The sequence below is a fragment of the Poecilia latipinna genome, unplaced genomic scaffold (assembly GCF_001443285.1).
Source record: "Poecilia latipinna isolate Pla-1442-1.1 unplaced genomic scaffold, P_latipinna-1.0 Scaffold317, whole genome shotgun sequence".
Taxonomy (NCBI): domain Eukaryota; kingdom Metazoa; phylum Chordata; class Actinopteri; order Cyprinodontiformes; family Poeciliidae; genus Poecilia; species Poecilia latipinna.
Window position 1 is genome coordinate 159,817 of NW_015112933.1, and position 15,536 is coordinate 175,352.

The following is a 15,536-nucleotide window of genomic DNA, read 5'->3' on the forward strand; positions in this document are numbered from 1 at the left end:
CTGTCTATATATTTTTGGATGTGTAGCCTGTGTGCGCGTGGATGCAGTAACGGCGTGAGAAAAGTGGTGTGATTCAAAGATAGTGAGTTTAATTAAATATGTGCTGATGATTAATTGATAGACGTTACATGGTTTCCGTCACACGTGAGGGATGAAATCAGGAGGAAACCAGCAGATTTAAAATAAAATCTGGCCTACATTGCATTCAGCTCACTTATATTAAGGACGTCTTGGCTTTCGAAGACGCGCGACTCTTTTTTCTGATTTGTTTTCTGAGATATAAAGTGGAAAACGCTGGTTGTATTTCTTCATGCTGTGTGCAGGCCATTTTGTGGGAAAGGCAGTGGGAACTGATCACCCATATCCTACTTTGCCCACTTTCCCTCAAAATGGCCCGGGAAGAGTCGTCAAGTTCCTCCGAGACTATAAAAAATGGATCAGCACAAGCTCCCTCTTCAACACACTTTCTGTCTGCAGGAGATTAGAAAGAGAGGGAGCACTTAGAGGGAAACACTCTCTTCCTGGTGATCTGTAGAGGAGATGTAATCTTTACACTCGACACAGAGGTGAGTGTTTTACAGCACCAGACAAACCTTTCACTGCAGCAGCTTCTGGATTTATGTTGCATTTATTTATCCTCTCATTTGTATATTTCTGTAGAACAGTACCAGCCTCGTGAAACAAAACAAGAACATTATAACAAAATAACCTGAAATAAACAAAACAATGAGATGCCACAGAACAGAGTTCCTTCTCTAAAACTACAGGGAGCATATGTGATTGAGTTAAAGATACAAATGCATAATACACAAGATTCTCCACTTGCCATTTAAATCTCGATAAACAGCTTTACTTTGATGAAGAAAAGAAAAGTCAGCAGGTATTTTCTGTGCTTTCAGGCGCACTGTTTCTGGTCACACATGCACCAGGCTACATTGAGAGGTAGGAAGGAGGAAGCAGTGCAGGAAGACAGGAGGGTCCCGGGCAGGCAGGCAGGAGGCAGGCAGGCAGGCAGGCAGGCGGGCGGGTCACAGCGTGGAGTCCCGGCACAGGACGATCTCCATCTCAGTGCGGTACAGCTTCCCCCCGTCAGCCAGAGCCATGATGCTCTTTTTGTAGTCCACCAGCCCGGTTGAGTCCAAGTCCTGCCAGAAACGACACAGCCAGAGAGAATCACACCGTCTGAGGCTGCAGCTCCATCTCCCTGCTATATTTGGCCTTCAGGAAGAGGGATGGATGTGTCAATCAATAGGTGAAGTATTCATTACCATTTTGTTCTTGTCACAGAGGTCCTTCAGCAGAGCATCCAGCTCCTGCTCATCAATGTAGCCGTTACCGTCCTGATCAGAGAGAGAAGAGGACAACGTCGGAACAAGACTTTCCTTTCAGCTTCACGTATATAAAATGATCCCAAACCCGCTGCTGGAACACGGAGCATGTACAAACATGGACCTTATGTATGGAGAGTGAAAAGTGCCAAATTGCAAGAGTTTACAGAGTTTGTAGTAAACAAATTACAGCAATTTATTGGGGTTATTTTCACACTCCCAAAGAAAGTATTGACCCAGAGTCATAGCAAACTTGGAAGAAGTTGTCTCGACTTCCTGTTTGAAGCAGCCAATCAGATGTCAGGGTCTACAGAGGGATAATCAGTCAACGTCACACTACATCAGCACGTCGCTGCGCGTGTCGCCTGCAGAAAGCAACCATGAACACATTATTCCAATTATTTAAGGCTAATAAAATTATCTACAACGAGCAACCAGCGCAGATCACCTCTCTTTGCACGCAGCTCTGCGGTATCTGCAGACAGGTTTTATTTTTTAGTACAGCGTCTCTGCCTCATGTTCAGTCTGCTGCTACACTTCTGATTTCTTATTGCTTAGGTTACCACCTGCCATGTTCATTTTTCTGATAATCATTACCAAAATTGGAAGAAATAATCCTTTTATTCCCCATTTGTGCATTAAATATGAATTCCATTTTTTTAATGAAAAATTTCAGTTGTAGGAAAATCCTATTCCTTACTCACCACGGTTATGTTTTGTCTTATTTAGAGGAACTAAACGCATCTCACTGAGACCTGACCTTTACATGCAGAATTACTTTAATTTAATATAGTAAATTATGTCCAGCCACTGAAGTTTGGGACTTTTTTTTTTCTCCCCCCCCCCCCATTCGCTGATGTCAACTTGGTATCATAACTTATTTTATCAAGCTGTGATAAACAGTTGTAGTAGTTGCAGTCATCCTCTGTGTTTACAAACAAATAATCCCTTAACATATACTGTAGCTCTCATAGAACTCATAGAACGTCGTCTCACTTCGTCTCACTTCGTCGCACTTCCGTGAACTTTGCAACTGCCAGCTGTCTTAATAGGCAGTTGCTATGGAGTTGCTATGACAACAAAAACCAAACCACAAGCTTAGAACTCGCTCTCGCCTCGTCCCTGACTTATAAATAATTTAATTGAGGCATATATAAGTAATCATATATTAAATACATTACTTCTGTATTTATTTCTAGTTTTAAAAAATTAATGTCGCATTTAAATATTTATTTCATAAGTTATTTATTTATTGTGACTTGGCACTCTTCACCCTCAATACTTTTGGTGACATAACAAGTCTGATGTTTTTAGCAGGGAATGACAGAGATAAAAATCTATTTATTGAGTAGTTAATGCTCAAATTTGACCACCACCTAATAAAGGAATAATTACATACTCAGTTATTACCAATTCAAATATTCTTTCTACATTTTAGGTTTTATTTTTGTAGGCAATTACTAATGCATTTCAGTAGTAGTAGATATGAATTTACCCAATTGTCTATTTCATTATATTTAAGGATTTTAAGTCATTAAGCCTGTCACAATTAGCAATTAATCAATTAAAATTAGCTCAATAATTTTCATTTTGATTAAAATTTTTGTTTAGAGAGTTCATAATCTATTTTATTATAATTTTGATTGTGTGTGGTTTTAATTTCCTTTCAACTTGTTTTTGGCTGTTATGTTTTATTTTGGATATTTAAAATCTCTTCCAGTGCAGCATGAAGTGTTCTGTACAAAATTAAAGGTAATTGAAGTACTATTGCTATGCATTATTATATTAACTGAAAATGGATTCAAAACAACAATATTATCATTAATCGCAATAATTTCTGCCAGAGACAATTTATTGACCAACAAATTTTGTTATTGTGACATGCCTAATTATCATATATATAAACATTTTGTGATTTACTTGTTTTTAATTGGAATTTGACCTCCATAGAAGATTGCTAAAACTGAACATCTATTCAATCTAAATGAAAGAATGTCTTAGTCTTAGGAATAGGTAAAATATGCCACTTTATAGCACAAAATGTGCATAAATCAACTCTAGAAATGTGAAAATAGGACTGACAGCGACTTACTTTCATCAACATATACATTAGACAGACTGAAATGAAATTCCCTGGAGAATAAATCCATATGACCTAATCGTTTGTATTTCCACAACCTGCATCATGCAGCAACAAGCAGAGAGTGAACAGATGTCCGTCGTAAACATGTCTGATCGGCGCTCAGCCTCCACAGTCAACAAAAACTACAGATTTTTTTCAGTTATCACCGTCCGTATTCATGTTCAGAAACACGTTTTTCACCTTATCATAGAAAGTGAAGAGAGAGTCAAACTCCTTGACGGTGAGTCTGATGCCCTGTAATGTCACACAAAGAGAGAGAAGACAGAATGATTAGAAACCAATGCATATTTCTCGAGAGCGGTAAAAGCCCCAGATCTACCACAGATATTAATCCGTGGAGATTATGATAACTGGGACTAGAGTTGAGTTAATCCTCATCAGACTGACTAATCCTCTGTCAAGAGAAATTGTTGATCTGCTCTCACAGGCCAGCACATTTAAATTGGAACAAACAAGATGGTTGAAGGATCCAAATTCAGACACAACTGTGTTGGAGGTGCTCAGTTTAAATGATCTCTTCCAGTAAAGCTTGATTAAAGGCTATATGGCCAGAGGAAATTGCACAAGAAAAAAGTGAAAGTAAGTAGAAGCTGCGCTGCTCACATCAAAACCTAAATTGAGCATTTATTAGTTTTATAAAATGATCAGAGTTTAGAAAAATAAGGAAGAAGGATTGACAAATCCCAGTTAACTCTGAAGGTAAACTTTATATTTATTATTATAATATGAGGCATTTCTTTATTTTCAATGATACTTTTACACTAATGTTATTGCAAGCAAATGATGTTCACAATAAAATATTGATTTGTGTCTCTGTAATGTTACAGCTACAAGCTGACTCCTGCTTCCCAAAACAAAAATAGATTCAAAGTATCCGGGTCTTCCACCATTTTTACTATTTTCTATTCCTTTCCAGGATTAGCAGATTAATGTCTCAGTAATATCTGGAGAAACTCATCCATGTGTTTATCTTTAGTCACATTGATTACTGCAACAGCATCTTCACATGTCTGCCTAAAAAAAAATATATATATATCCAGTTGCCGCTGATCCAAAACGCTGCTGCTCGCATTCTCACTAAAACCAGGAAGTTGGAGCACATAACACCAGTTTTACAGCCCCTACACCGACTCCCTGTAGCTCAGAAAATAGACTTTAAAATACTGTTAGTTTATAAATCACTGAACGGCTCAGTACCACAACACATTAAAGATCTGCTGCTGTTGTACCAACCTTTCAGACCCCTCAGGTCTACTGATTCTGGTTCTGCTCTGCATCACCAGAACCAGAACCAAACAAGGAGAAACAGCATTCAGCTTGGAACAATCTTGCAGAAAACTGCAAAACTGCTGAAACATTGGGCTCCTTTAAATCTCGACTAAAAACCAAAGGTTAGAGTCGCCTTTGAAGCATAATTGATTAAGAATTTAACGATGGCACATGACTAAGTGTAATGTTTCGATTGTTGATTTTATGTTGCGTGACTTTGTGTTTTTTTAGGGTTCTCGTGATGTAAAGTACTTTGAAATGCCTTGTTGCTGAAATGTGTTGTACAAATAAAATTTGATTGGTTGATTGACTTTCTGTGGTCTCAGAGAGAAAACCTCCACATATAATCAACCAGGACGATCCTGATCTGACGTCAACTTTTTACTTTCAACACAGAGCAGCTTCCTGACAGGCAGAGCTCCACCTGCACTCAATGACACCAGGGTCAAACAAGTTGCCTGCTTGATGGATAATCTCCATTACCATAATCTAAAAGATTCGTCTACATCAGTGAAGTGCATTCAGGGGAGCCAGTTCTTCACCAGTCACTCGTTTACACCCATAAAACTCACTGCCTCCATTTCGATAATTATTTGGCTCTGGATGCACCGTTTGGGGCCCGCTACTCAAAGCAGTTTAAATCAGACTAGCATGCAGCAAGGAGGGCTGAAGTCTTAACTCTTATTTCAGAAACACAGCAGTTAAAATCACAAAGTTAAAGCCAGCGGATTACTGAGTTCCACACTCGCAACATGAAAGCTTGAAGGTGGTTTTCCACTTTGTGTTTCCACCTGGTTTAATCTCCAGTGGCCACTGTGAAGCAGGATTTGTGCCATGCATGAAATGCTGAGGTTGGACAAAATGTGCATGCAGCGTGGCCAAACAAACTGGCTGCTGCTTCCTTAACCGGAACAACTGAAGACTGACATGGTGGCAGTAAAAGACAGAGATTTAAAAAGCACGCAGCTTTTTTCATGTGTTGTGTTTCCTTGACTTCTGCAATTTATTCTCTACTTACCTTTAGGATGTCTTTACAGATATTTTAAACAATTTTCCTTAACTTATTTTCCGACTCATTAATTAGGTTTTACTGCTGCCAGTGTGGAGGCAGTTGCCAAAAAGCACTACACTTTAATCTATTTGTGTCCATAGTGTGATGCGCCTCTTGGCAAGGCTGAAAACGTAAAGCAATGCCAATCTAAAAATGTGGGATCTTAAGAAGATGAGTAATTTAAAAAAAAAAGAAAACAAGCTGAAGCCAGAATGGACAGAAAATAAACCAAAATGTGAATAAAGGCCTTCTGTATCCGGCTAGTGATTAAACATCTATGATTAAGGATTGTGGAGTTGTTTTGTTTTTATGACTTTTAGTTTAAAGGTAAACAAAAGAGACAAAAGAAAACCAGCTAAAAAACATTGATTTGATAGTGATTTTAAAATAAAACTAGCTTTAAAAAAATTAAATCTTCTTTTCAATGATACAGGAAAAAAATCATTTATAATCGCTAATCCTTGAAGGAATGAACATTGTACTTTTTAATTTCTTGGCATATTATAATCACAAACTTTAATATATTTAATTGGGATTTTATGAGACCAACGAACCCAAATGATGAAAAAACTGAAAAGTGAAAGAAAAAAAATTGTTTTCAAAATGTTTATAAGTAAAAATCTGAAAAGTGTGGCCTCCATTTGTTTTGTCCTTGGGTCAATACCGTCCCTGTCTTTAGGATTCTGGGCTGGACTTTGACTAGGCCAGTGTTCTGCAACCTTCACAAACCGCAGAACCGTTTTTTGCTCTCAGTCCAGCTAAAATAAAACTTCAGCGCTGCAAATGTTACATAAGCTTTTACAAGTTCCGTTATTATTTGTGGAAAATGATATAAAGCATAAAAGCACATAGTTTCCATCCTGCGGACAAGAAAGATGGATGTAAAAAAAAGACTTGATTGGATGAAATTGGATGCAATTTTAATAAAATACTGTTAAATCTGTTATTATATTTATTTATTAACATTAGTTGGTTCTGGACATTTTTTAGCCAAAGTTATTAAGAGCCATCAGATTATGAACTCCGTGTCTTTGCCATTTTAATGCATGAATGTGTTTTGATTTAAACTATTTCATTGTAGCTTTGACTGTAAGTTTTGAGTCTCTGTCCTGCTGTAAGATGAACAATATAATGAGATTAAATTTGAACTCTGTTTTCCATTTAGCTGACCTCTGAAGGATTGGATTTAATTTGGAGGTATCAGAGTAAAAGATGACTAAATCCATATACAGAACACACTTTTCAGAATTTTATTCGTAAAAACATTTGAAACCATTCGCTAACACATAAAATCCTAATAAATTATATCGATGTTTGTGGCTGTAATGTAACTAGACGTGAAAAGTTCAAGGGTTTTAAATAAATACCCTTGCGGTGTGCTGTGTTTTAAAGAGAAAGCACTTGATAGTTGATGTTTTTTGAGGGTTTTTTGACGGCGTAATCTCACCTGAAATTTGAGCAGGAAGTTCTCCTGGACCGGCAGAAGCCTGTGGTGAAAAACATAAGCCGGTCAGTGTTGATCTGAAGAGCAACTTTCAGAAAGAAGAGCAAACAAAACTGAGAAGCGACGCTCACCTCGCCATCTCAGAGAGGCCCAGCTTACCGTCACCATTCAGGTCAAACATCCTCAGCTACAGAAAAATAAAATCAAAAGAGAATCAATCAGAGGAAGTTTAGGGGAAATGTTGCAAACAAATATTTGTCCACTGAAGCAGTCGGGTGTGTTCAGTTCACAGATGGCCGACTGACCCTGGTGGCAAAGGAAGCAACGTCTCAGCAGTACAGGTGCACTATGTGCAGCAAATGTGATTAATATTTAAGCCTCCACATAATGCTTCATTATGCATATGACCAGCAGTTAGCTGTAAGTTGTGAATATGGCATCATTAAGGGGCAAAATGTCAATGCAGATCTTAAAAAATCTCTTTACAGACTTCAACTTGTGTGGCTGACTGAAGCTTTGAGGTTTATCAGAATACAGCAGCATGATTGATATATGATTTTTTAGATATTTTGTATTTTGAGAGGCCAGTAATGCCGGTTATTTAAACATTTTAGCTCTCACAATTGTCTGTGTGTACTCGTTGAGTTTCTTGTCGTCATAGTCTCTGTTGGCCTTCTTCAGCAGGTCCGACAGGAAACCCTGAGATGAGGAAGAAACCAACGATGAGAGGACTTTAAACGCTTTCATCTGACAGCAATCATGGTGGAAATCAGAGGAAATTAAATGTAGGACGTACTCTTTATTTTGTTTTTCACATAAAGGAACAGGAGTGTGAAATATCTACTAGCATTTACACCAACAGCATGACAACAAGGCTAGTCAGCGCTGTTGTCATCTAGATTAGAGAACGCATCGTTGCCATGAATTTCTAGATAAATCTGTCCATATCTACAGAACTTTGAGTTTAGTTAATCAGTTTCTCTCGTATATTTGTTTGTTATTAGCTTTTCACATTTTGATTATCTTCTGTGGTTGATCAGATTTATTCCCTGATCCTGATTCTTTTACCGTGTATTTATTCTGTGTGTAAATGTCATTTTCCCTCAGCTTTGCTCCTCACGCCGCTGCAGTGCATTCATTTAATTACTGCCACCTGTTTCAGGCTCTACTAATCATTCTCACTCCAGTTACTGCCCAAATCTGAGTCACTTAAATCCAATTTTCTCTGCATTCATTTATAGATCATTTTTAGATCAGCATATTTGCATGTCGATGCTTGTTATTTATTTATTTACTTATTTATTTATATTCAGTCATATTGAATTACTTCAGTCACTCTTAGTTATATAGACAGCTCTGGAAAAAATTTAAGAAACCACTTAAAATGATCAGTTTCTCTGATTTTACTTTTTGTAGTTATACATTTTAGTAAAATGAACATTGTTCTTTTATTCTATGAACTACTGACAATGCGTCTCTGAAATTTCAAGCAACAATTGAGTATTTATTTGAAGAAAATGAGAAATTGTCAAAATAACAAAAAAGATGCCGTGGTTTCAGACCTCAAATAATCCAAAGAAAAGAAGTTCATATTAATTTAGAAACAACAATACTAATGTTTTAACTCAGGAAGAGTTAAAAATTAATATTTGATGGAAAAACCAGGAGGTTTTCAGTGGGTTCAATGCAGTGGACCCACTTTTTTTTACAGAGCTGTATATATTGTATAAGCTTTTATCTCTTATGGTTATACTTATATTATTAATATTCAACACCTTTACAGGAGCAGCTTGTCAATGAATAAGCAATTTTTCCTTGGGGATCAATAAAGTATATTCTATTCTAAACTCAACATTTTTAATCACTCTATGTTGGAGTCTCCTGTTCCCTCCATGGTTTGCTTTGTAATTCAATATTCTTTTACTTTTGTAAACCACATGAAAACATTTCTACCTGTTTGCCTTTAAATCAATAAGACTTAACCACGATGGCTAAGTCTTGTACACTCACTGCACGAGACTCCACTGCTGAAGAAAGAGTGTTTTTAAGGTTCACTACAGAAGATTCGGACAAGCCTGCCAAAGCCCAGACTAATATTCTCAACTCTTGGCTGTCATTGCGCAGAACGTGTTTCGTTTTTGTTCTCGTGGGAACGTCTCGTTACTGGGTGACTTAAAACATATGGAATTGGCAGACTTTATATAATTACAGTATGCTGTAAATATACTGGAAAATATCGTGGGGACTTTGAGTGGTTTTTCATCTAATGAATGCACAAAGCGCTACAAATGCTGTATTAGACGCCTGTTGTGTTACCTTCAGCTCATTGGACTCGATGTATCCGCTACGATCAGTGTCATATCTCCGCCAAGCCTGCAGGAGAAGATTTCATGTTTTTAGAGAACATCTCAGTAACAACTAAAAAAAACACAAACATCTTTGTTTGTATAGCCAAATGCACGTACTGCCTGACTTTGTGTTAATATAGAATTTGTCAAAAGATGGACACCTAAAACGCTTGCAGTGCTCTCTGACTCCTTCCCCTCCACAGAAAGCTGCAGAACATCCATAATGTATGGCTTTTCTGAGAATAGCTTTAATACACGGAACATTCCGAACATCCCACCATAAAATCCTCCTAAAAGGAAATAAGTGAAGTGTGTACGTGTGTGTGTGTGTGTGTGTTTTGTGGAGTGTATGTTCAGTCACAGTGCAGCTTATGTTTGATGGCTCTCCGTTTTCCCTCAGATTACTTCAACATCAAACATACAGTTGAGAAAAAAAGCAAAGTCGACAAAAAAAATGCTGCATTTTCATCAGTGCAAACGCTGAAATACTTATTTTCAATTAAGCAAAAATGATACCTTTGGCTGAGGGTTTTAAATATTAAACATTTGTGAATGTTTGGCTCAGAAAACAACCGCCCAGATGAATGTTGTGGCAGTCCTTCCTGAAATGCCACAACATTAAAACAGACGCCCCAACTTGGCACGGAAACTAGAGGAAACATGAGGCAGCTGAACATGCGTCCCACAGGACAGACTGTCAAGGCGAAGCTCGCTGGAGGCGCTTGTGAGGAAATTTCACAGTTCAGTAAGGTTTATCAGATATTCAGTGAGCAAACTCAGAAAACAGAAGACCTCAACTGAGAACAAACGTGGCTAATTTTTACAGTCACTGAACTGGAGGGCATACCATGGAAAGGTTGACTGAGCACATCTACTGTAAGGAGTTAGGTGGGAACGGTTTTCAACATTCAAGGCGGGGGACACAGAAATGTACCGACTTACATCCATGAATTCAGCACTGGATCTCACAAACTCTCTGAAACAGATCAGGAAGTTTTCCTCCGTCGGCAGAATCTGGACCAGCTGCACAAGAAGAAATTGACGTGTTTACTTAAAAAGCTACTGTTTAAAAGACTTGTTGGGAAAAGAAAAAACAGTCGTAAATAAGCTGGTCTCACCTCAGACATCTCAATTCTACCATCAGAGTTCTTGTCAAAGTTTGCCATGAACTCCTTCAACTTCTCCTTGAACAAAGCGTGCGAGGGATCCTGCAGAGACACGAAAACGTTTTCAGTTTGCTCATATTTTTGGCTTTGCATGTATGAAACCAAACTTCAGTGCTAATAATAAATGTATGCATCTTAAATTAAAATTTCCATACATTGTACAAACTTTTTTTTATTTATTTATTTTTGGCTGTTTCACATTAATCAGATGAAACTTCTTCTGATTTAGGTCAGTAATGCTTATCAAAATTATTTATATTTGCTAAATACCAATATAATGAGGGGAGATTTTTTTTTTTTTACATTTTTATTAATTTCACTAGGTAAAACAATGAAAACACTAAGATTACTATTTCTTTAAACAATTTAATGATGTTATTGCCATATTTTATTTCCATCCATCCATTTTCTGTACATCCTTATTGCTAGTGGGGTTGGGCCTATATTTTATTTGTGATATTATAGATCAAAAATACAAGTGTTAGAAATGGGTGCATAACAAAGGCAAAACAAATACAAAAGAAAGGAAGGAAAAATAGAAAAAGAGCCCAAAGTAGTACTTGGGTATTTGTAGTGTTTGTAGATAAGATAGAGGAAAAAAGAAGATAACGTTAAATAACATTACTACTACTAAAAAAACAAACAAATGAATAATAATAAAACAATAACAATATTAGTGATAATAAACTGAAGCTGTCTGTTTTCAGGTAAAACATTGAAAACACTAAGATAACTATCTCTTCAAACAATCTGATGTTGATGCTGCTACTGTTGATTAACATGTTTTGTTGTGAAATCTGGGCATCAACCCAGGAACCAAAGCACTGAAGCTGGTAAAACAGCCTCTGCATAAACACAGCCAATCAGACAGGAAGAGGCCTTTTTTCCAAAAGCAACATATAAAATCACATTATATCTTTGCAGTTCACGTAGGGACAAAACCCCTAATTTTCAGAGATATATTCTGTGTGATGAAACTAAAATTGAAGTATTTGGCAATAACAAGCATTGTTACATTTAGAGAAGAAGAGAGACGTTCAAAAACCTGAGAATGAAATCCCAGCTGTGAAGTAGGTAGCTGTGTTATGTTGCAAGAGAGACTGGTGCGCTTTATAAAAATTAAATAATTGAAGCAACTTACTTAAAGCTGGGGGACAAATATGTCTAGACAATGACTGTAAGCATACCACAAAGTCAGTCAGGGACAACAACATCCATGTTATCTCAGCCCCATAAAGAATTTGTCTGCAGAGATGAAAAGTTTATGCAAGCAAAACACTGTTTCTATCAGGAAAAATGGGTCAAAATTACAACAAAATACTGAGAGAAGCTTCAAGAAGAATTCTCAAACTATCTGACCCAACCTACACAATTCAAAATGCAATAAACTTCTGACATAAAGCAGAGTTCAAAAGGTACATTTTCATTCTGGTTAGCAAATAAAAATAACTGATGCAATAAGTGTGACATTGACACTACATTAGTTTCACCTGCAGAGCGTTAGCATTTACTAAGTAGGACTGTGACAGATGAGGAAAACACCCACCACGCCGGCTCCTCGCCTCGCAGTCTCCAGCTCTGTGAAGAAGCTCTCCAGCTCCTTCCCCTCTATGTAGCCGTTTCCTTCAGAGCACCAGAGGAGCGAAATTAGTTTGGCACAAATGACGTCATGAAGCTTTTAAGTCACTTTAAGCTTTGTTGACTGTTTAGAAGTTTGATTAAAGTTTAATAACCACTGAGGGTCTTTAAGTTTTGAAGCCATTGCCAAACGTTGAGTACTGGTCCAGACTCAAGTCCTCTGCGATTAAACAGAAATAATCAGTTTAGAAACTAATTTGGAGTACACTCCTAGTTAAAGCTGTGCTTAATTTATTATTTCTGACATTTGATTAGTTTGGACGCCCAAGTAATGCCTACAGTGAATCTCAGAGCTCCACAACTGCAGAAAAAAATAAAGGTTACCAAACATCTAAACAATCTTCAGTTATTGAAAATTTAGTTTTATTAACTGATAATAACAAGGTCGAATGGATAAAATATCCTAGTTTACATATCCATATCCAGCTGTAAAGTGGATTTATCTGTATATGAGCTCCAGCTGGGACAAACAAACTCCACCAGAGTGAAGTGGCATTGGAGTGTAAGCAGAATAATGAGCATCTTCTTGCCTAAAAGGGCAATCAGACTGATGCTTACTGGAGCATCCTGTCCCTCACTCTGCATTGTACCACTTACAACGCTGACATTTTAGAAAATAATTTAGTTTGTCTTGAGGTCACAGGTTATACAGGACGTCCTGTGGTCATTTTTAATCATTAGAGCGAGTCCCACCTGTCACCAGTCTAAACATGGGAGAGGGGATTTATGCAATTCAATATTTAACAGGAGACGCAGATAAACTGTTGTCCCAATTCAAAGGAAAACATAAACGTACTGAACTAAATGCAGTGATGTGTCCCATGACTTATTCATCTTTTAATCTCTTATCCACTCGTTTCATTTTTTTATCGTTTTTACCCCCTTCCTCCCAGCTCCGTTTGCGCAGTACATCTTGATTGGTGCCACTGGCTGTGCTCATGTGAACTGGTGTTTCAGACAAACCAGAGCAGAAACCAAGGAAACAGCACAGAAAACACACCAGAGATGAACCAGCATTTATGTATACTGCTGGTTTTTAATGCAGTATCATGTTTTTCATTACATTATTCATTCATCCAACTAGAAATTGACAACAACAAAGAGGACACTGGGAAATATTTCCTAAATCAAGAATTTATTTAAAAAAAAACACAATTACTGCATAACAATATTTTTACTCTTTTAGTTATCTCTGTGTTAACTTGCTAATATCAACATAATGGAACTACAGGTTAGTACAGATCATCTATGTCCACAGATGTAAATCACCAAAAAAAAAAAAAAAAAAGAAAGGGAAAAGAAGGGGGAACCTGTTCAAAGTATCAGCATCATAAGTGCCGGTAGGTGTGGCTCCAGCAGAAAGCAGTTATTTTCCAACACAGCGTTTTCAGTAATTGGAGATACTTCAATAAAACATTAAACTTTTTTTAAAGCTACTTATCTTATCTGCTTATATTATCTCTCATAAGTACAAATACTGGTGTAGTTATAAATAATGGCAACATTTTATATTTTTCAGTAAGAATTTATTTTCCTCTTTAAAGGTGAGCCATTATGTTTCCTTGAACAGGTTAGGCTAGGTCTACATGTTCATTACATTATTTTTTTTTACAAAATCATTTCCAGATAACTAGAGTTCAGTCTTGTCAGTTCTGCCTATTTAGAGGTCCTTTTAAGGCCTCTTGTCACATTAAATCCAAATAAGTTGCTGCTGGTCACATTGGTGTTTACATTCGCATGTCTAAATGGATGCAAACAGATGCGCAATCATACAGCTATACATCTTTGAAAAGCAGAAGTGGTGCCTCCTGTGCGACCAACAAGAATGCAGCTAGTAGTTTCTGGATGACAGGTCAACAACAAAACCTTTGTCTTTTCCAGCAGCTATTGTACAATGTATAGAGTGGAAAAAAACAGCTGATTAAACGTGATGGAACTCTGCTTGGGTTGCTAGGTGACAGGCAGGGCTATGCTGGGGTTGCTAAGTAACGGTGCAGTCCCCATTGATGGGAATTAATCAAGAGGTTTTTGAAACGGTTCATATTCCAAAAAACATTAAATAATTGATGCAAATGGAAGCATAAAAATGTACAAAAAGTGAATTTCGCAGACTTTTAGATTATGTTTATCTCAAAATATATGAACACATTTGATTTGTCTTTGGTTGTATTTCTATACGTTTCAAAACGAACCAATTATCTGTGATAAATCGGATAAAGCGTGTTTATCCAGAATCCCAGAGATATAGCTGTGTTCTCAGCTCATTGGTGGTTTGTGCAAGAGTTTAGTTGGGATCTAAGTCTCAGCTGTCACATGGAGCGCACCACTGCACACTGAGCAGATGAAGCCCCTTTCCCCTCCATAACATTTTCAAACCCAGCTCAACTTCTGATTGTTCAGCGGCACCGCGGGACCATGTCAGCTGTTCAGCACATAATGTCAGAAAATGACATAAAGGCTCATGTGACAGACTGAGTGTTTCATTGCTGCATGAAATAATGCCGCAGGATTTGTTTCAGCTGTTAAGACGCAACTCATTTGTGAGATTAAAATATGTTTCAGATTTTGAGAGATTCACTTTAAAGGTCAAGTATCACTTTGAACTTCTTTTCTTTTATTCATTCACTGACATACCCTTTAAATTCCCGCAGCATAAACATCGGTGAATATATGCCAAATGCTCTGAAGTTTATCTATGACTTTAACCCTCCAACTATGAACAAAATGTCTCCAAATAAGCGAGTTAAATTCCTGTTCATGTTTTAACATCACGGATGGATACAGCTGTAAGTGTTCTCAGGACGGATCCATTAAGAGCTGATTATCCAAGGAGTTCAGAGATGCCATGGTTAGAGACATCATGGTCAGAGACACCATAATCAGGAACGCCATAGTCAGAGACACCGTGGTCAGAGACACCATGGTTATAGACACCATGGTTATAGACACCATGGTTAGAGACACCATGGTTACAGATACCATGGTCAGAGACACCATGATCAGAGACACCATGATCAGGAACGCCATAGTCAGAGACACCATGGTTTAGAGACACCATGGTTAGAGACACCATGGTCAGAGACACCATGGTCAGAGACACCATGGTTACAGATAACATGGTCAGAGACACCATGGTCAGAGACACCATG

The 15,536-nt window shown here is 37.5% G+C and overlaps 1 protein-coding gene across 1 annotated transcript in view; it reads right to left on the reverse strand.

Moving 5' to 3' along the window:
* Positions 1-67: 67 nt before the first annotated feature.
* Positions 68-15,536, reverse strand: part of LOC106948993 (calretinin) — a 25,553-nt gene continuing 10,084 nt past the window's right edge. The window contains exons 2-11 of the mRNA XM_015034930.1: positions 12,296-12,372; positions 10,702-10,791; positions 10,526-10,606; positions 9,552-9,608; positions 7,857-7,934; positions 7,367-7,422; positions 7,239-7,278; positions 3,652-3,705; positions 1,269-1,340; positions 68-1,145 (exon numbers count right to left, since the gene is read on the reverse strand). Coding sequence (XP_014890416.1) covers positions 1,029-1,145; positions 1,269-1,340; positions 3,652-3,705; positions 7,239-7,278; positions 7,367-7,422; positions 7,857-7,934; positions 9,552-9,608; positions 10,526-10,606; positions 10,702-10,791; positions 12,296-12,372 — 722 coding nt within the window. The 3' untranslated portion in view covers positions 68-1,028. The remainder of the gene's footprint in view (positions 1,146-1,268; positions 1,341-3,651; positions 3,706-7,238; positions 7,279-7,366; positions 7,423-7,856; positions 7,935-9,551; positions 9,609-10,525; positions 10,607-10,701; positions 10,792-12,295; positions 12,373-15,536) is intronic.